The 26391-nt window shown below is 43.2% G+C and overlaps 1 protein-coding gene across 2 annotated transcripts in view; it reads right to left on the bottom strand.

Moving 5' to 3' along the window:
- Positions 1–19697, bottom strand: part of LOC112560436 (cholecystokinin receptor-like) — a 65302-nt gene extending 45605 nt beyond the window's left edge. The window contains exons 1-2 of one of the 2 annotated variants that reach the window (XM_025232302.1): positions 19500–19697; positions 18012–19136 (exon numbers count right to left, since the gene is read on the bottom strand). In XM_025232302.1, coding sequence (XP_025088087.1) covers positions 18012–18333 — 322 coding nt within the window. In that variant the 5' untranslated portion in view covers positions 18334–19136; positions 19500–19697. Of the gene's footprint in view, positions 1–18011 lie in introns of both variants that reach the window. The other variant, XM_025232301.1, reaches the window with a different exon arrangement.
- Positions 19698–26391: the final 6694 nt, after the last annotated feature.

Raw genomic sequence — 26391 nt, 5'->3', positions numbered from 1 at the left:
TGACAAATGGTAACTGCGTTTTATTAGACGGTTCTAGATCACAGAGTGGTTGCCGATGTGAAGGAGAAAAAGTTTAAAAAAAGAAAGAAATTAGAGTGAATGGGGGTCTGTAGCAAAAACAACGACTAGAAATATGTTTAATGCAGGAATTACCGAGTGGTCACGTGATTCAGCAATTTGTGGCCATGGATACCAGCCAGGTGCCAGCATAGCAACACAAACCCCGATTGCTATGGACTCCAAGTGGTCCCCCAAAAAATGTAGGGGAGGGTGGACTTCGATGCGGATTCCAAGAATACTGTTTAAACAGAATAGAGTTGACGAAACACGATCGGATCGCGAAATGCTTTAGGGTGGATTTTCAAAGTAAGCTGAAATTCTTTGAAACGAGAGTAGATAGTTGAAACGAAATAATGTTTTTTTTTTATCTTTAGAATGATTGGTGGTTGCTACGATGTTCTCTCTGTGTTTACGTCACGTGATCTTGTCCTCGGTCAACAGTTATAAGGTAAGTCTTTCTCCCCCTGATCCTCGAGGAATAACAAAGAATACACAAAAACTAAACTTTATCCTCCACACTTAAATAATCACACATAAGTCGCTTACTGTTCATATTCGTCGTCGTAATCGTATTGTCTTCTATCTGTTCCTAGCCTCCACGTCCATGATGCGCGTGCTGATGCCCGTATGTATGCTCACCTGTCCAGGCCCAGACTGTTTACACGCGTGTTCTCTTGTGACGTGACTGCCGACAATGTGTTTGTCTGCACCAGTATACAGGCCTCGGTGCTTATGTCTACATTGCCCTCCACGGATCCCCGTGTTTACCTCATTCACCCTGCCTCCCGCCAAGCAGTTTTATTAATAAAAGGAAAACAGCTCCGAAAGAAATGCTCAAGATTTTTGTGAGTCGGGAAATTCGGCCAACAAGACACAAGTTTACCTGTCAGAAGTCACGTACCGGCCCTCCTCCTTCCGTCAGGTTGTATGGACACAAATATTTAGATGGCGCTGTCATCTCCTGGCTATGTGCATCAGTTGAACTCTAGTTCCCGTTGCCCGAACAACAGCATGTCGCCCATTGGCTGGGGCCGTGTGCATGACCCTGTTGGCTGGATGCTTGACTACGATGCTGATAACGATGTTAGATGAGTCGCTGACGAGTTTACCTTTGACCTCTAGCCTCGGCGCTCCGTTCATCGGGCTATCATGACATCAGAGGTGGAGCTTAGTGGCTTCCATGTATTCTTGTCCTTCCTTCCCACGCCACTGGGACGCCACGTGGGGTGTGTGGATGGAGAGTAGACAGTGAACAGATGTAGAGATACAACTGAAGCTTCTGCATTTTGTGGACAGCCAATGATCAGTCTTGTCTGCAAGAACTAGGGAACAAGCCAGTTCCTTTCTCTTGTCTAACACCAGGATATAGTCTAATGGCATTCATCTGACAAATAGTTGTCTACACGCAAGCCAATGAACCCAAAATAAAAATAAAAGGGACAGAAAACTGCTCCCTGTGTTGTCCCAAGTGTCATTGCACGTAGTCATCATACGTCTTATGAGGTTCATGTGTTCGTGTATTCATGGTCGTAGAGTTCAGTTTTTATCTAAAAAGTTTATTTATGAGATTGCAGTCAGCCTTAAGCTAATATTCTAAAGTAAAATGTCGCCTCCTTTTGATTTAAGAAGAAAAGACATGTTATTTCTGAAAGTGAACACCATCCATGTTATTTTCTTGCTTAAAGTGAACTCGATGTCGATATTCATTTCTCTTTTATGGAAGTTTGTACTAGAGAACCCTGTACAGCGATGAAGGATGTCTTATTGCTGCACATCTCGTCTCACAGGAAATGAGATTCGTATTCGATAATGTGAGAAAGTTGTACTCGGTGACCCAGCGAGGGCTGCTTCGTTTTCATGATGAAGTAAACACACACACACACACGTGCCACAACACACATCTCCAATAAGCATTTTACAACGACTTTGGTCTCAAACTCTTAATTATTGTTTTTTTATAATAGAAGATGTTGGACTGATGTGTCGAAAAGAAGGTTAGTAGAACTTTTTTAGTCCATTCAACCATCGTTGCATATTGTACAAAATAAAATGTGTAAACAGACACTGACCAACTGTTCAATGTTTATATTTGAGTGCCCAGTTTTATTTTTTTTAAATTGTATAAAATCAAGGGTTGGACAATGTTGGAGGCTGAATATGACTTTGGGAAGTAGTCAGGCGGGGATCGATCCTGTCTTTGTACCACTCAGCGTTCATTTCCTGCCAGGACCGCAATAAGGTGGCCCACGTGCTCTGTGCGATCTGAGACCAATCATACTCAGTTCACGTTCACCTCCCTCACTACCCTCCACAACTCTATTTCTCACTCTTTCCTCTCTCATTCTTCGCATGTCCCAGTGTTTGGAGCTGATAAGCTGCCATGAATATCTCAAAGAATAGTTTGAAGGTTGTGGGCGGAAAATGGAGACAAACTGCTTCACTCAAGCTCTGATGTATACTCGGTAGCTTTGTGTAAAATAATGTCACAGACAACAACTGTAATGTGACCAGCTGTATGAATACCGAGCTAAGTGTGAAATAATGGCAAGAAAACAACCCACTGAACAGCTTTGTGAAAACCGACCTCAAAGAAGCAAGCTGGAGAAGCTAACATCAGATAAAAAGTCAAAGAAGGAAACTGAAGACATGAACCATTGTCTCAAAACAAGATGATGGAACAATGGCTTTATTGTCATCAACATATTGAAACAAAGACAAAAAGTCTTTACTTAGTTCTATAACAACGTTTGCTTCCATTTCGTAGCTGTTTCATAGAAAGTAAAGTCTGTATATAAAACCTATTATTTCAATGAAAATACTCTGAGTAAAATACTATTTTTCGCTTGACACTTTAAACCTTTGGATGAATATTACCAACATACTCATCCCCATTTTTCTCTAGTCTCTTCCCCCTGTACACACTCCCCAAGTAATTGTTGACTGGTGGAGAGCGGAGGACCAGCGCCAGTAGCGACTGTGTGACGCCCTCGTTGGGAGGTTCTTCTCTACTTGGTTCTATTGTTCTGGGAGGCGAGATTTGTGATGTCTGGTCCACTTAGCCATCGATCCCCCCAAACGTTTGCTGTGCCTGTGGCCATGTGAGGAAATCAAGACAGAAAAAATACAGAAACTGTAGCAGACCAACAGCTCTCGGGGTAAAGACAAGACATTGTAGTTGAGTGTAAAACACGTGTTGTGGTGTTGTGCTCACTTTCCAAATTGAGGAGGAAGCAAGCCAGTGTGGAGGTACATTGCTCTCTCTCTCCTCCCTTTAACATGCACACAACTGGAGGTCTCCTCCCTCCCTAGTCTTCTCTGGAGTCTTCTCTAACATTATCTTGCCTTTTGTACCATACTCTCCTTAATCTCATTTATACAAAACCATATGATAGTTGATTTGGCTGATCTTAAAATATTCTATTTTTTAAACCTTTCGTTCAGAGTCAGTAAAAACATACCGTTGCCTAAAACAGTAAATAATCATGTTCTTTTAACAAAAGCCTAGAAACATCTCCTCAAATCGGGGTTTAAATTTATGATGTAGCAACTTGATTCAATTGGGTATGGTTCGGGCTCTCCCATTGGCTGAAGTCTTGAAAATGTCAGCGCATCCATGTCATTCTTGGAGACAGTAAGCTCGGCCTTTTTCTGTAGAAAGTAGCATTCGTAACCCTGACTACTGAGGATGATAAACTCCGCACAAACAAATGCAATCTGCTACTAATCTCAGCCTGAAGTCATTTGAAAATCCGTTTGCACACCTTTATGTCCCGCCGACACTAGACAAACGTGATGGGCGATGTGCGAGTGAGCGACATGTTACATACAAGTCTAGCAAGAATGCAAATTATTTTCAAATGATGAGTTCAGTTCATTAAAAGAAACTGCAAAATCTTAGCGAGTAGCTTCGTTCCTTTGACGACATGAAGACATTTGAACATCGCAGTTTTCTCGGATGTTTCGGGACAAAGTCAGAACCTCACTTCCCGCGGCCACGAGAGGAGACAGACTGAGCAGCGCTCACGTCTCCAGCATTTACAAGGGGGGATAATTGGTGTCCTGGTGCAGGGCCAGCAACTAAGGTTGTTTTACAGAACAGCAGCCAGCCCTTGAAACAGATGTCACATGCAAAGGAAAAATAGCGTGTCCAAGATGAGATCCGAACTTCTGACAGTCAGTCCTCACTGTATTGGTGACAGGCGCTCACCGTTGAGCCACTGAACTGACCTCAGATGACCCGCAGCCTCAGAAGCTAGAATTTGTGCCACTTGAGCTTTTCTAACAAAAACTAATTACAAGTTCTCTTAAACAAATCGTTGACAGTTTCATGTTGTCAGCAACTGGTGACAGTTCATGTTGTCAGACACTAGTGACAGTTCATATTGTCAGTGACAGTTCCTGTTGTCATCAACACTTACTATCGGGTGTAGACAATGCATAGACACGTGACGGCAAGCGATGAATGGACAAGCATCATGTCCTTGTAGAGATCGATGTGATGGACAATGCAAATCTCGATGTGATGGACGATGCATAGATAAGTGCATCTGTGGACACCGTCGCAAGATAAAGTTTTTTCCCGTTTATACGACCATGGAGTTTCTCGAGAAAGGAAGTAACAGAAGGAAAGAAGGTGACTGGTATGTCCTCATACTGACATGAACACAGAAACTGATACTGAGCTTTTCTAAAGAAAAAAACAACCAAATGTTGCGTTCTACAATTTCTGCAGAACTGTCCAGCCTCTCCATTCATCTGCCAGTGTGAACGGCCTGCATGCATGTGTGGGTATTTGTCATTTCTCTTGTCAGAGCATGGATAACATGGATAACGGATAGCTTAGTGCTTAAAACAGTGGCGTCCAAAACCTCGAGGCGTTTGGTTCGATACCCGTGTGATGCACGGATGTTTCCCCTCTCGACTCAGCTTGTCGGAAGTTAGAACCTGATTCCTCAGAGGCTTGGAGAAGGTAAAGCAGTGGTAGTGACAGAAAATGGAAACTGGTGTCCTAAAGAAAAAAACCTCGCTGTGAGGAAAGTGGGTCACACATCCCTCACCCCAAACAACAGAGATCGGGAAACTACTGTCACCTCCGTCGATGAGGCCAGTAGGTTCATTAGCTAACGACGATTTTGTGATATTCTTTCATATTGTTTATATCTACTGATACTAATACTTGTAAGGACATTACTTTGTTCTTTTTTGTCTGACTTTGATTTTTCATGATGTAAAATATTACTTTATTTTTATTATACATTATTTGTATTATTTATTATTATAACAATTAAATTAAATTATCTTTTATTCACTGTCGTTATTCACTCTTTAACTGTGTCATTCACATAATCAGCTATCCAGGCACACAGTATAGTACAATGTACTGGCCAAAATAATTGTTTTGGTATAACCTACGGCAGGTTTTTTTTTTTCTTCTTTCTTTTTTTTTTCTTTTTTTTTTCGTTTTTTTTTTTCTTTTTTTTTTATTACAAAACACTTTCTCAATTTCTAATTTTTAACTTCTCTAATTTTCTAAATACACAGTTTCGTCCCAAGTGCATGCACCCGTTTATGTTTTATTCCTTCGTTGGCCAGTCTGTCCGTCTCTTTATTTGTTCGTTTGTTAGAGCATTTATTCATTTGTTGTTTATTCCTTGTTTACTTGCTGTTTTGGTGCCTGTCTTGTTAAGATGGCAGACACCAAGAGAATGTCGGATGTCAAACAGATGTCAATAATACCCGTCCATCCCTCTCTCCACCTTGCGACACAGTGTGCAGAGGACACACACGTGCATGGGAATGACCCCCATGTTTACCAACAGCTAATAAAGGGAATGTAAAGGACTAGATGGCACTACCATTTGCTGGGCCTCTGTGATGGTGGAGACAGCAATCACGTGGTGTCCGTGCTGGACATTGTGCCAGAGGTTGTTTGCCGTCACGTGGTCAATGGACCCTCTGTAAACTGCGATATCCAAACTCAACAGTCGCCTTTCTTATGACTCGGGAAATGAATTTCCTGTCTAAAGTGGTTCAACATGACTTTTACAAATGCGTTGGTAATTCCCCATAACTCAGGGAGACTCCGCAATGTGCCAGGGAAACCGAAATAATTGGCTTTTAAGTCTAATTAAATAAATGTCATGTTCTACAGAGTTATTTGTTGCCCTACAAAAAGTAGCCACGAGAGTAAATTTGAGACAGCCTTCCAGAAAGTTGGATATTCCCACTCAAAATCTTCTTTCCCGAGCAATAACATTCGAGAGGACCAACATTTACAGCAAGGCGAAGGAAATTATATTTTACATTACTTTGACCTTCTCTGATGTGAACCTGCGAATCACCTTTCCTTCCTGGTCTGAGCCTTGAAACTACAGAAATATGAAATACAGTCAATCGTACCTTTCTGACCGATTTTTTGGAGATGGACAGAGGTAGCGGTTGACAAGGCTCACCCTCACGTTGTCGTGGGCAACAGTGATCAGGTCCTCCACAGGACACCAGTCCACTCCCTTGCACTCAGAAGCCAGTTCTTTGTCTGGCCACCCTGATGTCGACAGGGTGTCGGTCCGGGTCACATGACCAAACCAGACCCCAGCAGATATTCCAGTACTGCTCAGAACTGCTTATCTCGTTGGTCCGTTCTCACTTCATCTGCTTTGCGTTGCCAATGACCACGAATCAACTCTGATGGTTATTGATGTCCAGTCCAGATGTGTTGGAACTGTGTGTCTGTTGGTAAGACCTGGCGGCTCGCTGTTAGTGCCAGTTATCAGATCGATGTCGTCTGCAAAGCGCACGTTGCAAATCGTTCTTCCGCCGATGGAAATGGAAGTGTGGTGGTCGTGAAGGCTTTCACGCATGATCTTCTCCAAGATAATGAACAGCATATGTGATGGACGGACGCCTGCTGTCGTGTGAAAGAAATTCAGCTGTCTATTGATGATATGTTTCTCTAGACCCCTTGGAATTCTGAATAAATTTGTACCTTCTAGAGGGGAGCGGATAACTGAGTTGCTAGAGCCCTGGTGTCCTCCCTGACCTCCCACATCCACTCTGCGCACAAAATCGTGAAAAGTAGTTCTGATTACAAATTCTTCAATTTTGTTTCTCTTCTCCTTCTCTTTCTCTCTTCTCCTCCACTTATTTACCTCTGTCTTATTCAAATAATAACTGAACAGAGCTTTGTACTCTACCCAAGTGAACGGTGTTGAAAACGCACGAGCAACACTTCTCAGATAAGCATGTGAGGTCTGTGTAAACAACAACAAAAAATAGTTTTCTTTGAAGATTCTCCTGTTACCTGCTGCAGGTATCGGCACGAGAAAAGGCGTGAATTCTACCTGTGAGGTCCCACCTCTCAGGTGAAAGTATATACAGAATCTCCCGATAGCGCAGCGGTAAGGCCCGTGTGTCAGTGAAAATCGTGTGTTCGCTGGTTCGCATCTCATGTCAGATCCCACTCTCAGGGCTGGTTGTCGTGAATTTTCTCCATATACTCCTCGACATCATTCGTGACCTCTAATCTTCATTCTGCGACATCAGAGCAGGGAAATGATGTACCTGTCCAATAAGCCAGCTAACCAATATCCATCTGATCGGTCAGGCCAGACACGTGACCTTAAGGTCAGACCTTTCAGCACGTGCCACTCGTACCTGTGGTGTGTGTCTGACTCCAGTCTTTTCTCCAGTGGTTTTTGTCACGCTTGATGTCACCAAGCTATGGCACTAGGAGGGAAAATAGATAAAAAAATTAATACTCTCTCATGGTCTCTGTTCCCTCGTACTCAGCTGACGTAGTATTGCTGGGTAGCAAGTGGGACATTCCAGGGTGGTCCTGAAGAAAAGCTAATCTGGCTTGAGGTACTGGTTTGGGTTTTTTCTAATCTGTTGCCCTTTGGCCTCTTTATATGGATAATAAAATAGTTTAAATCTTCAAGTAAATACTTGAGTTTAATAATTAAAATAGTTTAATTTTTCATTGAGACTATTACATTTTTATGGTGTAGTTTGCTGTATATTACACAAGAGTTCAGCCAGTCACCTGTTGTGTCTGAGGACCACAACACAGCCCCTTACTTCCTCCAAACTAACCTGCCAATCTCATCCGATCGCCTTTCTTTTCAGTTAAGAACGAAGCTGGGATCGGCGATTATTGCGAGTCCTCCTGCCGCAGAGTCGGACCGGGAGGACGGCCAGATTCTCTAAACTCCTCATAAAACAAAAGTACCAGACGCCAGACTACAGGGTCTGTCCAGATGTTTTTATTTGCTGTTATTAAAAACTGTTAATTCTTTTCCTGATTTGTCGTTTTTCTCTTCAACCTGTCGCCATGTTGGGAGTAAAATTCCTGCCCTGTTGCCATCAACATGTGTACCCACGACCATCATTTGTGTGACCTGCGGTAATAACTGTCGTGACCTCTTGCTGTGTTGTGGGAGAGCACGTGACACAGTGGCTGTGGCGGCATGTTATCAAATTAGTTGCTGTGATTAGTAGACGGGGGCCCAGGCCTGAGGCTGTGATTTATGATGGCGCCATGTCGATGCCAGAAATACTTGCAGTCTCCACAAGGTGGTCGTGGCACCCTGCCCACCACCCGCCAACTGCCCAGCAAAGGAGCAGAGCTTTCTACAATACATCATTGATCATGTAATTTGCAAATTGTTTATATTTACTTTATTTTACAAATAATCAAGAAAAATTAGGGAGGAATAGAAAGATTTGTCTAATACATGGCCTCATGTGTTGTGTGACATTAATTAATGTCAGTCCATTAATTACTAGCAATGTCTTCATGCATGTCAAGGAATTTTGCTCTGTTTCCATTTTTTCACTTTAATCAAAATTTATCTCTGGTAATTGAGAATTATAACAAAAAATGTAAAGAAATACTACTCTTAATCAGATAATAAATATGTGCTCCTGCTGAGCTTCCACTGTCTCTCACACGCACTTCTAAGTGAATGAGACACTTTGAGTAGTTTGAAACTTAATATTTACAGTAAAACTGATTAATATTTGTGTGTGTGTTTGTGAGTGTGTGTTTGTGTGTGTGTTTGTGTGTGTGTGTGTGTGTGTGTGTGTGTGTGTGTGTGTGTGTGTGTGTGTGTGTGTGTGTGTGTGTGTGTGTGTGTGTGTGTGTGTTTGTGTGTTGTGTGTGTGTTTGTGTGTGTGTGTGTGTGTGTGTGTGTGTGTAGTGCAGTATTTACTCACTGTCATTGTTATATAGCATATGTATTGTCATGTGATGTAATATGAAATAAACTGTTTAAAAAGATTATCTTAAAGCACAATGTCTAAGAAGTCTATGTTCACTTAAAGAAATATAAAAATATATCATTTATGGCTGTTCGTGTGTTTTAATTACGTATCTGGCTTTATTTCTATAAATTCTTTGACCAAAGGGTTCGGGTACGAATTTTGATACCCGCGGGAACCGACCATCACTTGACAGACTTATTTCCAGCTCTGTGATTGCAAGAGACAAGACAACAATTCAAATATCAGTTCCACAAAGTTCCACACGAGGCCATTATCTCTACGTTCTTAGAGGATCACATTTTCATTTATGTGATCACGTGACATTCTGTCTAAAATCTCACTTCCTCGCATATTTTAAGCTCGAGAAAGGTGGTGTGACAGATATTTCTGTTTGTTTGTCTGTCCGTCCGTCCGTCTCTCTCTCACACACACACACACATTATGCTTTGTTTACACGACTCTCCTCTCATGTTGCCATGCTCACTGTGAGGCTGTCCTCTAGATAAGATACACGGCCATCGATGTAAAGCGATGATTTCGTTAGCACGCGCCTTACTTCCACAACAACAGACACCGAGTCTCAACCTTCCATCGCCAACATCTTTCGCTGGAAACAGTTATTTATTTTGTTTGCATGAAAAAGACATTCCTCGCTTAAATCTGCCGGCAGCTTCCTTTTCGTTTTAGCTCCTTTGAAACTGGATGCAAGCTTTTCTCTCCTTTTTCTTTCTCCTTATCTCTATCTCTCGCACGTTTATGCACTCCGACACACATCCCTTCCTCGTTCTTTTCTTGTATTCATCCTCTTGTATTCATCCTCCCCCTCATCAGATCTTTCTCTCATTTTCTTTCTGGCACTCTTACTTTCTCGTGCTTTCTTCCGCATTGTCTTTCATCCGTCTCCGTGTATCTGCTCTCTCTCTCTCTCTTCCGGTAGACGAAAACAGATGAGGTCACGTGACACAGTTCTCGCTCTTGTTCCCTGAGGAAACACTAGCTTTACATCATCGGTTGCAAGTTTGCAGAGAGTCTGATCAACAAGTTGTTAGACAGGTGAGATGAATGGGGATGGCGACAGTTTCTTTGATCAGCCTCCTGTTGAGGTCGCCCTGTGTTTGTGGTGTAACGAGAGACATCAGTGAGGACAAGCTGATGGGCCTGACGAGCAGACATCGGCTCATGGCCTCTGATTTCAGTCTTGTATTGCTCATGTCTGTCAATCTTCGTTACCATAGTGACATTAATTTCTGACAGAACATATTTCATCAAGTTTCCAAACCATTCAGCCTTCACAGCACTGACATCTTTCTTTGACGAGTAAATTCCTTCGGTTCCGCTCTTCGGCTAAAGAAACTTCAAGAAGTACATGAAGGTACATATTGTAGATAAGTATACAGGGTCGTCATAGCAACAGCTATTGTGTCTTTTGTCCTCAACACTATCACCAGTTCCCCATGCTCCCTGTACTCATCGGAAACCCTTTCGTTTATTTACATTTACACCTTCATTTTGTACATTGATTACTGTTCGCGTTTATATATTATTTATAGATTTGTACATGTGTGTGTGCTTGTGTCCGTAAGCATGGCTTCATGTATAAATGTGGGTTTATATGTTTGTTAGCTATTCTGTTTGTTTCTCCATCTGTACATTTTTGTTGCTTTTTCTTTCGTTTGTTAAAGTTTTGTTTATTTGTTCGTATTTGTTTGTTTGCTTTTAGATTTGTTTAAGTTCTGTCCCTGTCAGTTTCTTTATTATTTCTTTTGTTTGTTTGTCGTTCAATTTTTTAAAACCAAAAATGCTTCCCACAACACAGATAACACATATATTCTAGATACACATACAGTCGTGGTTCAAACCTACAAAGGAACTGAAGTAGGACCGCTGTCACAGACAACTTTGTGCAGGGACCAGACAGCAAGCCGACCTCGGACAGAGGAGGAAACGCAGGCAGACAGGAGAGGCGAAGGTAGAGACAGGAGTGTGGCATGGAGCAGCAGTTGTAGGGAGGCGGTGGACCTGACACAATAGAGAGGTCTAGACCGGTCCCCCTCGTGGTCCGGGAGGCCAGGACTGGATGAGAATACAATCAAGGACTCGATTATACCATTGACTAATCTTGTCAGCCTAGTGGAGCATCACGTGCCCGACACAATCGTCTCTTCCAGATATGTCCTCCATTGCTGCCCCCGTCATCAGGACCCACGTCCTCGTCTGACAAGTGGAGGCAGTACAGTCCCTTTATCACTGCCGCTCTCCTGTACAGACTTTGTGATGAAGACGAGTTTATGTTCGTCTTCATTTTGCGACTAGGATAACTTTCTGAATACAGGGAGTATACTATTAACAATAACGAAAAACTTTTCACATGAATTTCTTGCCGACCGCCTTGTATAGATGTTCAATGTTGTTGTTGTAGTCAGATTCTTTATTAACCTCCCTTGCATAGTAAGGAATATGTATTGAAGAGAGTCCTCAATGTGAGGAGGATGTCCTTCTATTCAAATTAGCTCTGACTTTTTTTTGGACACGCACCAGGCGCACTCATTGCTGGTGTCCACATCACACATCAGAACACGCCAGCTGCTCCATCAAAGTCTGGGTCTGGCAGGGGCGGATTATCGAAGGCGTCAGTCATGGAGACGAGCTCACAGACCCCCTAGCGAATATTCCACACGATCTGATAACAAGTCTGTGCGATAGCAGCGCCACCAGGCGGTTTGCAAGTAAGCAAGAGCGTCGATAACAAAGCAAGCGTTTTCATTGGTCGATCGCAGGACTCGCGGTATCTTCTGATACATTTCAATAATTAAGTTTTTCTACCGGAAGCGGAGGAAAATTAAGGGCACCACCAATTATGTAAGGCTCTTATGTTATCCCATCACAAGGACACCGATGCAAAAATTAGGGTTTTTCTACGGGAGGCGAAACAGTTGCGAGACTGTGGCGAGGATGAAGGGCGGTCTGTGTAACGGACATCTCTTGCCAACCGGAAATGACGCAGACGTCACAGGTGGCGCTCATCATTCCCAGTCAGCTACAGGTGTGTGTTGCTAAGGAAGCAGCAGTCGGCCATGACAGCCACTGCCATACACACAATCAGGAAAAAACTAATTAATATACACCATAAATTTAAACCAGATTGAAATGTATATTCCAGTAACGTAGTTTTGCTCACTGGGGCCAACATTGTCGCTAGTCCCTAATGATGCTGAAAGAGTTTACTCACGGATGGCAAACATTTTTCTTGTGAAACAAACTGAGAACAGAGAAAGCTTGACTTCTTGTTTCACAACAACTAATGTTAAAACTTGAATGGTTAGACCAGGCATAAGTCATCCTCAAATAAACTTTGTGAGCAATACTTCCTTTCCATCTTTAACAATTCTTTATCCGAGTGAGTGTCGGAGCCTTTTAAACAGTTGTGATGCGATCACTGAATAATTTGGTGAAAACCATTAACAAATATCCATTGACCATGTCAAAGCTGAGGCAGATGCCTGCGTCTGGAAGTGAAGACAGCTGCAGTGAAAAAAAAAACTTTGATACAAAACCTTCAGCTGTGAAGTGGAAACAATGTACGTGTACTTAACATTCTCTAGCATCTTCTAGAACACAGACCCTGAAGAAGGTATCATTAAAGGGAAAGGCAAGTCAAATGATGTTAGGCTCAAATTAGATACTGATGTTATGAATCTTGAAACACAGATCGTAGCGCCTCCTGTCGGTCGCCATATTGGATGTCATCAGAGCTCATTGTCCTTCGTGAATGGCGAGGGCTGTGAGAGAGGTCAAAACGCTGGTCTCCTGGACTTAGAGATCGTCCAATGATGAAATGAGAATAGTGATGAATAAGTTAAAGAACTGAAAAATACTGGCGTGACAGAGGAAACTGTTACAGACAGTAACAATGAGTTTCAATGTAGATAGCGCATTAATACTTGTGGAAGTTGTCGGAACAGTTGGAAACTGCAACAACGCCATTGCGAGTCTTCCTTCACCGTGACTTGCATTGACACACAGGGAAGGAAGGTCGAACTGGCAGTAGAATTTGTTTACATCCTCACACACACAACCAAAACCACTATCCACATCATCGGTGTATCAGTGGCAGCAGACAACCGAGACAAGTCTGTTTACACTTCACTGCCTGTCCACAGACTGCATGCTTGATGTACTTCTCGCAGGTCTTGCTGGCCAGTCGGCAAGAACTCTACGAGATTATAAGCAGTTGTATTTTCGCTTTACAAACCATTTAAAGTCAGTTTTTTTTTTTCTTCACGAATGAGTCGCAAAATTTGTCAGAACTCACGTGTCAGCCGAACCTGTGTTTTGGATGCGACTGTAGGTCAGCTATCCAGTCACAACTCAGTTCTGCTGGGACATGGATTTGCAAGGTCAGCATCTATCATTCAAACTCAGTTGATGTGTTTCCCCAGCAACCGTGAGCTAAATTACTTTTAACAAAGTCTTGTAGCGGTGAACTGGATGTTATTGTTTACACGACTTCAAACAAGCATTGAAGTTGCTGTGTGAACAATGTCTCGCGCGGGGTCACGCCTGGTTGCCCTCAGCAAGAGGTCAGCCCTCCGTCAGCACCAATCCCACGCTTGATAGATAACAAACCCTAGAGTTCCTCACGATTCTGTAGGAACAAAGCGAAGTCATCTCCTCGACTGGCGATAATGAAAGAAGCTGGAGTATAGTATCTATCTCCAACAAGCAACTCAATGCTCGTGGATGTTGGTTGTCATTGCCATGAACATTGCCCTTGTTCACTGTTCACTGAGCATGCCCTCCCATCCCTGCACCCACTCAGCAGTTTGAATGTTTTGTGAGGAAAGGGTTGCAGGTTAAAAGCTATTTCTATTCCCTCCATCATAATGTGTTTCTGTGATTCATGTTTATAACTGTTATGTGTTGTTTGCTGCGTTTTCAATTCGGTTTTTGTAATGTCAGCTCGTCAAGCCGACAGTTGCCATCATTCACATGAAAACACACCTACAATGTGAATTCAAGCCTTAACGTTGTTGGCTATTTATTTATTTGTCTGTCTGCAGGACTGTCTTTGTTCCTTTTTCATTGCTCCCTCCCTCCTGTCCGTGTGTCCTCCTGTCTACTTCTCTAAACGCGGTCTCTCAATTTTTTGGAGTGAAACAACATATCACTTCATTTCATTTGTTCTCTCCTAATTCACTCATTCATTTATTCATTGATCTTTCTTGGATGTCTTGAATGTCTCCTGTTGGTTTTGTATGTAAAATGTGGAAAAGCAGGAATTGTAGGGTTTTTCCTTCTTCCTGTCGCCTTTGTGTGAGTGTGAGTTAAATGTGTGTACGGATAATTAGCTTGTGTTTAGGATTAATTAGCATGTGCTTACACCAGGTGATCACGTGACCCTGTTGGCACCAGCACATGTTGTCGAACTGTTGTAGCTGTTGTGGTTGCCTCCCTGGTTGTGTCTGTCATGTTGTTAACCCGTGCTCACATCGCCGCCTGCCTCACTTCCCGTCAGAAGAAACCCGATGACAGCCTCCCTCTCTCCACTAACCCCCAGTTTCTACATGCACTGAGTACAAAGTCAACCTGGGTTACAGGTGTCTCAGTGACTCCACCCTCTCCCTCCCCCTGTTATCTCCCCTCACATCCCCACACCGCCTCTCTCTCTCTCCCATCCCATCAGGCTTTGCATTCCTCGACCCTCACTCCCTCCATCTGGTCCTCGTTCTTTTTCTGTCTGTTCCACTTACCGGAGCAAGCTGCCACTCCATGTTCGTTAGAAACCTGCTCTTCTTTTTCAAGATGTCTCTACAATATTTTTCTCGTCTCGTCGTTAACATGACCTCTTAGGTTTTTTTTAATTTGTGTGTGTGTGTGTGTGTGTGCGCGCGCGCGTGACTGCATGATGCTTGTGTGGATGCACAATGAATTGCTGTATCAAGAGAGTGGGTGCATTAGAGATACTTTATTATTTCTGAAATCACGGATCTGTATAGGTGGACTGCTGTCTGTCTGCCAAGACCAACGTTTAGCCTCTTGCCAACTTCTCCGCTGTTAGTCTCGGCGAGCCTAAACAAACAATGTGAATAAACCGGAAGCTATGTGTAGTCTCATGCCTCGTTATATTAGTCAATCTGAAATGTGACTAAACCGGAAGCTGTGTCGTCTCATGCCTCTCTGTCTCTCTGCATTTCTTTCTCAGTTTCTGTGTCTGTCTGCGCCTTACTCTTTCTTACTCTCTCTGTCTCCCCTTTTTTCATGCGCGCGTCTCTGTCTCTCTTTCTACCCTCTCTCTTTTTAGAATTCGCCTCTTTCTCTCTCTCTCTTCCTCTTTCTCTATCTGTAAATCTCTCAGTGCGTCTGCGTTGTGTTTGTGTGTGTTCACGCTTATCCATTCTGTGCTTCTATGTGCAGTGCGTGTGTCTGTCCGTTTATGTGTGTTGTGTGTCCGTGAGAGTATTTTTCAGGTAATCAACTCATTTTGTGGAGAGCAGCCCAGTCCTAGCGGGTGTAATCCAGTAATGGCCCAGTATGTCCATGGCGATGCTCCTCCCTTCATCTGCGACACCAGGGCTGAGACTCGCCTGTAATCGCCCGACATCGCCGGCAATCCATTAGTGCTCGCAATCAATGACCGAAAGATTATCGTTGGTCGGAAAGGACTTTGGATGGCTTCTGAAAACATTCCTTGTCACCGAAACCGGAGATCGTCTAAAGTCTCATCAATTATCAACAAAGACACTTATAAAGATAGCCTTCGTCTTAAAGAGAGGCACTACCATAAATCTTACAGAAACTGGTATTAACCGACCTGTTTGGTTGACTACGGTTATGAGAGAGAGAAGGGGGAAGGAAGAGAGGAACGTGTGATGGAGAGGATGGGATGATTGGATGGTTTCATGATGATGAGAAGGAGCCGGGTGATGATGCATTGTGTTGTACAATAATATAATGTATCTCGAGTGTCTGTGTAATCCTTACAACACACAACTGCGTTGCCTACAAATGAATTTGTCCGGAAACAAAGAAATAAATATGTTTGGAAACAAACGAAGAATCGAGATCCTGAAGAAGTTTGAATTAAAATAATAAATAAGAGGAAGCAAAAAATGAAGCAAAGCAGACAGGATGGAAAGAGCGACTCAAGAAAGTAAGGTGTGGTTAGCTGAAGTGAGAAAGATTTGCTGAAGAAATGAACGACGAAAAACTCGGAAAACATCCAGGAAGAACAGGAGTTAGGGAAGAACAGCTTAGTGTTAGGATTATTTCAAACCATTGTCCTACTACGTCCATCAGAAAAGTTTACTGATAAACTAAATTCATCAGAAACATTAACATCATTGACTCAATCCGATTCCGGCATCATCCTTTCTCTTTTCAAGCTTCTGCTTCGGTCATGTTGCCTTTCTTTTGACGATAAACAGGAAAGTAGTTTACGGAAACATTTTCATGCAACGTTCAAAAACGTATTCATCAGATGTCTATCGGCATTCCCACTGGACTGGTTTTTAGTTTTTGATATTTCGCCAATTTTTGATAAGGAATTTTTGGGAGAAGTATGATTGCAAAAGTTTTGCAAATCTCCTCCTGGGCTTCATTTTTTTACTCATTCTTTGGAAATATTGCACTGGTACGTCTTAAACATTACTTTTAATGTGTATTTCATTTCCATATTTTTGTCCTGGTCAGTGGATACATAAGAAAGAATTTTTTCGTTTACAAATTTATGTTTACTATCTTTTGCTGTTTTAAAAAATATGGCTGCTTTTTTGATCATAGTTCTAGAAAACAATAAAAAAATGTCTATGTTAAAAAAAACTAATGATGATTATCATGCACAAATTTTCAAGCTCTCGACTGGTATGAAGCACTCCTGTCTATAAACACAGGAGAGAGCGGGGAACATCCCTGGTCACAGACTCTCCTACACAAACAAACAAACTGACTGAGGAGGGGGGCTACATCACTTGTCTGAGGAGCAAATTGCCGCAGGTTCCAGTCTTATGTTTCCCATCACATAAAAACATGCTTAAATCGTAAAAAAAAACTTAGCAGAGCTTCGGACTATGTACAACATACTGTCAGTGGCCTGAAAAAGTAAACCATTGGACACCGAGAGTAGGAGAAGGTACAGGGGTCAGGGGAGGTCTCATCACACAAGACTTTTTGTTACAAATAAGACAAAAGAAGCTAAAACCTCTTTTCCATTAAGTCTTATTAAATGTCACTGACATATTCATTGCAAGGAACCATGACACTAATCATTACAGAAGTTTGGTGGCTTTGATGACGATTCCCACAATATTAATACACGGATATCTAGTCTACTTGTCTAAGATTCGTTAGTGAACATCATAACAATTTTACCGACGGCGTAAAAACCACAAACATCTTAAACTGGAAATCTGAAAAGCCTTTACATTTTATGGCTCCTGCCTCCTGCTTAATAAATAGACGGCTACCTTGTTTCAGTGGAGGTAACAGCAGGGACAGGAGGTTTTTCCATGAGAAATGACTGTCATCGTGAACAGTAGGAGAAGTGATCGTTGACAAATATCTTCAAATTGTAGCAAATACAAGTAATTTCACATGAAACTATCACAGACAGTAATGGTGACAGGACAATAAGGTAGCCGTTAGAATGAACATTGCTACATCCAGAGTCATGACTCAAAAGGTGTGGCACTCACCTTGCAGGTACCTGATGATGACGCACATGGCGGCGCCGAAGATGAAGTTCTGGAGGAGGACGGGCACGAGGGTGAAGGGCATGCAGAAGACGGCCAGCAGCATGTCGGACACGGCCAGGTTCAGCAGGAAGACGTTGGTCACTGTCCTCATCTTCTTGTTGCGGGCCAACGTCAGCATCACCAGCACGTTGCCAACGACCGACAGAAGGAAGATGGCGATGTACATCGGAACCTGCACTTCCATCCCGATGTCCCGCGGACGAACCCGTGCGCCTGTGTTGTTAGGCCTTCCGGAAGTGCTCTCCGCCATCGTGGTCGTCATCAGAAGCGAGTCCCAGTCCGTCGTCACGTTGGCAACTACGTCATGCAGGCATGACCCGGATGTGTTCTGGAAGAGACAGGCAGTGGGAAGGGTGATTCATTGTCCTCTGTCACGTTTGTGCTGGTTCTAAAAAATTTGTGGCAGGACTTTTTGTGTTTTGATCGTTTAAAGTTACTTGTGAAGTAAGCAGCTCGCGATGTCAGCAATCCTTGCACTGAGGCATCATCACTGCGTGACAGGTGAATGCCGGGAGTTTTATCTGAAGGGTTGTCTGCTTTACTTACTATCCTACCACCAATGATCCATCTAAAATAAAATCTTACGGTTCTCTGTTTCACGCTCCGTCCTGCTCACCAAAATTGTGAGGTATAAGATAAATAATGGATGCCTGCATCACGTGACTCAAATCACATAAACGATTCAATCATAATGGTATTCATTCCGATGTCCAATGTCTACCAGAAAGTGACTAGAGAACCACTCTTGGCCAATGCCTCTGATTTCTGAGTGCTCTCTTCCGCTGAGAAGTGTTGATGCACAGGAAATCACTGAGAAGTTAGTTATCTCCGCCTGCTGTTGACTGCCAGGTGTCGCCACTGTGGTAATGAGCCCCAAGTCACACGTCTTGCAAGCTCGGTGGTGCGTGTGAACGATGGTCACGATCACTCACGACCACTCATGTATGGAACCTGCTCTCTGTCGGCGATCGTCATCCAGTTTTTGACAGTTTAGAGTCGACGGTAATTACAAGTGGCCCTCTCCTGGGTGCGCATCCATAAAGGCCGACAACCTGCCACACGGATCTGCCAAATAAGAAAATATTTATATAGAACCGCACTATCCTGGAGCACTCGGACGGAGGGCGTTTGAATGCGGTGCAGTCGACAAAGATTTAATGGACCCTGCACGTGCTCACAGCTAAACATTTCCCGACTTTATTTCACACACACACACCCCACACACCCCCAGCCTTCCTCCATTGACAGAACTTCGAGCGAAATATCTAAAGCGTCCGTGACCATCGTCGGCGATCATTTATGATACCATGGCAACGACATCCATACAAAATGACACTTCCTTTGTAACATTACGAGTGGCTCCCTCTATCGAGTGCCGCCAAATATGTGGCTGCACACTAAGTAACCGGAAAAATGAGCTTAATCTACTTTGGAGGCTGGGCCTCGTGCATCTTCGTGCCACCCTGGGCGCGCGTGGAGTCGGCTGGCATCCAGGCGAGACTGACGTTGGCCCCCGTCATCCCCGGGTAGCATGCAATCGATGGGCGAGCCAGCCAATCACAGCCTCCGCTCGCAGACTTTACAACTTACGGTCTGTGCCAGCGTGCACACACACACACACACACACACACACACACGCACACACAGAGATAAACACACACATAAACACATATAAACACACAGACAAACCCACACACAGACACACACAATTGTACACACACATAAACACATGAACAATTTTATTATCAAAATAAAGCAGAGAAAAAAATAAGAATAAAGAGAGAAGAGGAACACACAGAGACGCCGATTTCTTCTGAATCCCCGAGTTTACAAAATTTAAGACAGATATTTGTCAAAATAGTGTTTGAGGAAATCCGATCTTGACAGTCTTTGATGTTGTAGTGTGGAGCTGACAGCGGGGTGGCGATACGTGCTTAGGTCGATAGGTGAGAGGTCGTGACCCCGCCACCAGTCACATTGCCGTATCTCTAATTAGTTGGCACTGATGTCTGCTTTGTCTCATAATACAGTTTTATGTGGAGTCATTTTGTCCACCAGGTTTCTTTTTGTAAGAGAACTGACTGGTTACAAATGCTTTACTTTATATTCTCACCTACGTCAACATTTGAATTCTGTCGGCGCAAAGCTTGGTTTTGAGTTAATCAGTCTTTTCATTAAGCTGCATATTAGGACCAATGATATTAAAGACTACAAGACTTTGGTAAGCAATCGTTAAATGAGGAAGTCAAACGGTTATTGACCACCAGGCCACTGGTCTGCCTTGTACAAGCCCTGAATGTCAAATGTTAGTCCTCTTCCACCCCTCAGTAATGGGAAATCATCGCAAGGTTGAGCATATCATCCTCCATTCTCTTCCTTCATTATCTTTTCCCTAACATAATGGAAAATCTTCTCTCGATGGAGGTATTATCATAGTAAACCAAACATAATCACACGGCTGGGGATCTTTCGCCTGAATAACATTAACTTGTGGTGTCTTTGTTTTGATGTGTTCAACAGAATCGTCACCTTGTGCTGTTCTGTCATGTTCTGTCATCATGTTCTGTTTCCATATTTTATAACTATATCCTTTAAACACATTCTGTCATCATGTTCTCTCACCACATTCTGTCATCATGTTCTGAAATCACATTCTGTCATCAGGAATGGATCCAAACATACATTATATGTCAACGCGAGGTAGTTTCTATGTTTTCTCTTTTCTGCTCTCGTGGAAAGTTCGGTGGACCACGTGTCATGTCCAGCTGACAGATCATGCCTGTGTCTGCACCACATCCTGACAGACATCTACCAGCCTCCGCCACAGGAGGACTGTCTCCCGCGCCATCAGCTCCTCGCCCTCCTGTGGTGGAGTCAAGTGGGTATTGACAGCAGCGCCCCCCAGTGGACAGACAAAATGGTCGACACGAGGACAAAGTGGATCGGACGACATGGGGGTGGGGCGGGTAGGAAATTTCTGTCTGTTGTTGGCAGACAAGTAGCCGGGAGTCTGGGGAGCACAACTGTCATCTTCCTCTTCTCCTACCCACCCATTAGCTGCTTCCTGATTCTACACTAAATACAGACGACCATCCGGGCCTTTGCTCTTCGAAACCTCACATCTTTGGTTATTTTCTCTTTATTTTGAGAGCTTTCTTAGCTTTGTTCTTGGACATGTCACGGTGCTCTTGTGCTTGTTGTTTACAGATGTTCCCATCTTCGATTTTAAGAACTGGATTTTTCTTGCACAATGTTATTATAAGTAATGATCAGATTATTATTGTCTGTTGACAAACTAAAAGTACAGGCATTCTATGCACATTGACCTAACTCCTTTGTTCTGCAATCATGTTAATAATCTTGTTTGTTTTTTTTGTTTTTTTTGCTCTGTAGTATATTTCTAATTCTGTTGTTTGCACTTTTCTAGCGCTGTTTACTGTTTGTGTTTTATTAATTTATTTTTATTAAGGGGTAACAGTCTTTTGTTTGTTGTCCACTCATCTGCAATCACACTAGCGTTCCTACATCTTTCTGGATTACTTTGGATCCTAAGAGGACTGCGTGGGCTCTGACCGGAAGCAGTCCAATGAGTATTGACTGGAAACCGTCAAATTGGACATTGACTGGAAATAGTCGTGAGTACTACTCAGTAATAGCCACGTCGGCACTGGCCAGCAACTTCTGAATAGAAGCCCTTTGAACACGTGCCAGAATTTTGGAATTTTCACTTCGGTAAACCGGTTTATTCTGTGCATAAACAGTGCGATATCCGGCAGAGCAGAGATCGGAGGGCCGCGGGCCCCCTGGGCCAAGACCCTCATATTGCTGCCTTCTTTTTGCAAAGTGGTTTTGGCGACTTTTCTGAAATTCGAAGAATCTGTTTCCATATCTCGATCTCACCGCTAGTGTGAAAACTCATTATTTCTTCAATCTCTTCTTTTTTTCTTTTCTTTTTTTTTTTTTTTTTTTTTTTTTTTTGCTTATTCCCTGTGTAAACAATAATCAACCAGACTGCGACTTGGAAGATACAGGGAGGCGTTGTGTTTGAGATGTAGGTTGTCTGGAAAATGTGGGCATGCCAGGAAAATCTCTATCAGCATATGCATATCCTAACTTTTCTTTTGTTATTGTAAGCCCTTTTCGTGCGATTTATTTTTTCGCTGGACTTTCCTGGCGTTAAATATGTTTTACTGTCCAGGCTGACCATGAATCTCTGGAAACCACATTTGCTTGCTTTGACCGCTGCTCCAGGCTTTCTGTCAAGCAGTGTTCAGTCCTACTAGTCCTGTATTCCTCCGCCAGGGTCCTGCCAGGGGCTACAAGAGTAGCACTTGGCTCCGGGTTCCATGAGTCCACGAGAGGGTGGTAATGCCCATCAATCAGTGGTGGATGGAGAGTAGGGTGGATGGCTGAGGATGGGTGGGGCATGTCGTCAGGCAGTCGGCAGCCGGTCCTCTGTCTGTACCTCCAGGAGGCTGAGCACAAATACTGCAGGGAATGAGGACGAAAAGTAAACTTGCATTCTTCCGCACTTTGATTTACCAGCTTGCGCCAAACGATAAATTGTAATGGCGTTTTTTCTGTTTCGGTAAACACAGAGAGGCGGCGTTTGAAAAATAAGCTAGTGAAGTGACTTTAGATAATTGCTTTCCACTTCAAATACACTCCTCTAAAGAAAACTGTCCAGGCATTCCGGATCCGACAGGGAATACTTTCTTAACACTTGTACTCACTCACGGATTTGTTTGCGGCTCGTGGAAGCTTTATTTAATGCCCAGAACAAGGGAGAGCAGTCCCATCAAGACCTCTGAGAGTTGTGCCAGTAATTAGAATTTCCACGCATCACCACCTCTGCTGCCATCAACTTCTTAAAAAACTGGTTATGGGGAAAATTTAAAGCTATGTCAACAGATGTTTGGCAAATGAGAACTCATATAATACAAGCAACATTGGAGATGACAAAGTCTGTGTCCATAGATGACAGAGGACAACTAAACTCTTATCAATGCTGTAAAGTCTCATTCAATAAATAATAATTTTTAAATAGGCAATCATCATTTGGATATAAATGAAAATGGATTTAATTTTGATGTTAATTTGATGACCTGTAACCTATAAGAGCAAAGGTTATGTGTGATGTGTGTGGGGCAAGACTGTGGTGTGGGATGTGTATATGAGGCAAGGTTGTGTATGATGTGTGGGACAAGACTGTAGTGTGGGATGTGTGAATGGTGAAGCCATACCTAACACATACACATATTTATGTTTCTATAAGAGGCCAGCTTGTGTGTGGTTGTATAAGAAGCAAAGCCATCTGTGATATCATAAAATCCCCAGCAACACTCTCCCCAAAACATCTCAGACAACCTCTATGTCTTTCTTGCCTACTGGGTAAAAAGGCAATGAAGAACAAAGTCTTGAAAAGAGTAATACCTGCGGAATAACAATTCATTTCCGCGCTAGGAAAAGTGACAAAGAATATTAACACCCAGAGAGACCTTGATACTTTTGTTGCCCTCCCTGAAGCATTTTTGTGGGGCGAGAGAGCACTAAAGAGCCTGGGAGGCGGGCGCAAATGATTCCTTTGTGCGGGGGAAGGGCGTCTGAGGAGCGGGCCTGGTCCAGTAAACCTCTCCACATCCACAGCATCGCTCTCATCAACACCAGGCCCTCGCCACACCATGCATCAGCAAATGCTTCCTTACGCTTCTCCGCGCCTCTGCTTGATGACACCTATAAAAACATGCTACCTCTGACACGCAGGCCCTGTCCTTCTCTCTCCTCCTGCTCTTGCTCTTCTATCTCTTTTTTCTTCATTCTTTCTCTCTGCTCCCCCACTCTATCTGCTGTCCTTCTCTCTCTTGTTCTTTCTCTTCTTTTTCTTCATTTTTTCTCTCTCTCCTCTTGCTCTTCTATCTCTTTTTTCTTCATTCTTTCTCTCTCTCTCTCTGCTCCTTCATTCTATCAGCTGTCCTTTTCTCTCTTTCCTCTTGCTCTTTCTCTTCTCTCAATCTCTTTTTTTTCTTCTTTCTCTCTTTCTCTGCCCCACCTCTCTCTCCCCTTCTTATAATTGCTCCCTCTCTCTTTCTCTCTCTGCTCTCCTTTCTCTCTCTCTCTTTGCTCTCCCTCTCTCTTTATTTCTCTTTGTTTCCTCTTCTGTCTGCTCCCCCTCTTTTTTCCCCCTCCCTCTCACTTACTTCCCTCTTTCCTCTCTTTCACCCTCTCTCTTTCTCTGATACCCCTTTCTATCTCTCTGTTCCTATCTTTTTCTCCCTTCCTCTTTCTTCCTCCCTTTCTCTCTCTCTCTCTCTCTGCTCCTTTCTTTTCTCCCATCCCTCTTGCTACCATCCTTTTCTCTCTTCTTGCATTCCTCTTAACAATATGGCCCTCGCTTACATAAATTTTCCTATTTCTTCTCGACATGAAAAATTCTCCAAACGCTAGATCCTCCGTATCTTTTCTTTGTTTCTGATCCTTTTTTCCCTTGTCTGGACCTTGCTGATGCGGCGTATAATGCTGCTCACAAGTTTTTACGATGCCACACATTTCAGCAGAATAACGGCCTGCAGGCTCTAACCACCCGCCTCGGTGACGTCAGCTCGCCAGAAATCTCTGGCACCCACTCCGACAACTGGGTGCATCACCTCCCCAGGTCCTCCATCACCATCCAGACCAGTTGGTTTCTTTGAGCATCCCGTGCCACAGAGGTAAATATCTTAAATATCTCATCGTGTATGGAATGGGATGGAGGCTCACAGAACACTTTCTGATCTTTATTCCCAGTGCAGGTGGCCTGAGGTCCAGTCCAGTCCACCGTCCATTTATCACCCACCACCTCGACTACAATACAAACATCTCAGTGGATATGTTTTCCTGTCTTGTTATCTAACCAGTTGCCTGGTCTTGTGTGAGTCCAGTGCAACTGTATTCATGGCAAAGCAATATCGGGTGTTACACCTTGAGATGATTACTTATCCAGACTTGAAAGCGCCGCGTGGAATGGAGCAGAAGGCTGTGGTAAATACCATTAGCACTCGGCAGCAGACTCCATCATTTGCCATCTTTTTTAAAAGTCACGCTGAAGGAGAGAATTGTGTTTTATATTCTTTGAAAGAGTTAAAGATTGATAACTTTCACTTTTTTAAAGATTTTGGTAGGAAAAAACTTTCTATTCTGAGCTTAGATTCCGACAATAACAGACAACTGAGTTTAGAAGATGAAAGGACCGTTGAAAAAATGTCTTTTATATCAATGACCAGTGCTGGTGCAAGATGTGATTATAAACACAAGTATCAAACTTGTATCAAACCTTACATCTAACTTCCTGCAACTGGACCCTCAGTGTTCAACTACATTATTTCAACAGCTATGATGATGACGTTTGTTACAACGTCCATACATTTCCAGAACCTTCCTTGTTCCTTTCATGCACTCCGTGATCCTCCCAACACAGGTCACGTGAGGAGTGCCGCAGTCGTGGAAGTACAGGAGATGAACTTTAATCCTCACTGTACTCGGGCACGGCGTCCAAGGCGAAGACCCCCAACCCTACAATAACTGAAAATAAACCAGGCACCCATGTGAAGCGGGGTGGGCAGAGGACCTTTTCGGTCACAGGCAATCTCCAACCAGTAATCTTAAGCCTCGCACCCTAGCGCACTAATCAACAAGTAATCAAACTACTTTGAGAGTACTTTCAAACTAATTACAGATGAGCGTTGAAACAGATAACTGGTTTGAAGTTATAGGACAGTTTTATCAGTGTTTACACCACGCTGATAACATCCAAACCCTTCAGTGCTGTAAAAAGCGCTAAAGTAGATAGAAAAAATTAATCTTGATACTCAAGAAATGTACAGGCAAGATAGGAGATATCTCTGATGACAAAATTTCAGGTTTTTGTTATCTTCGAACCTTATTTAAAAGGAACAGATAGCTAGAAAGATTGGAACCCCAACATTCTGTAAGAAAATGAATGATTGTTGCGTATTTGTGGTGGACAAGCGAGAGCACTGTTGGTCAATACTAAGATGTCCGACTGGAAAAAACTCGAGTAAGGATGACAGACCAGACATCGCACACGGTGTCGGTAAAGTCTTCAGATGAAGTCTCATCCAGCAGCCAGAGCAGCTTTGAGGTCCTTCTCAACCGTGAACAAATCGAACGTTTGACCAAGTTGTGGGTGAAGGTCACAGGAAGCCGTCGGTCTGAGGGTCCACGGTCGGGACCTTGGAACTTTGGTCAACATGCTAAGCGAAGTCTAGACTTGTTTGCCAATACAATAGGACTTTGTGGTACGTTGGAGAATTGAATCTTCGGC

The sequence above is a fragment of the Pomacea canaliculata genome, linkage group LG3 (assembly GCF_003073045.1).
Source record: "Pomacea canaliculata isolate SZHN2017 linkage group LG3, ASM307304v1, whole genome shotgun sequence".
Lineage (NCBI taxonomy): Eukaryota > Metazoa > Mollusca > Gastropoda > Architaenioglossa > Ampullariidae > Pomacea > Pomacea canaliculata.
The sequence above is the reverse complement of the archived record's forward strand: the minus strand, read 5'-3'. Positions and strand labels throughout refer to the sequence as shown.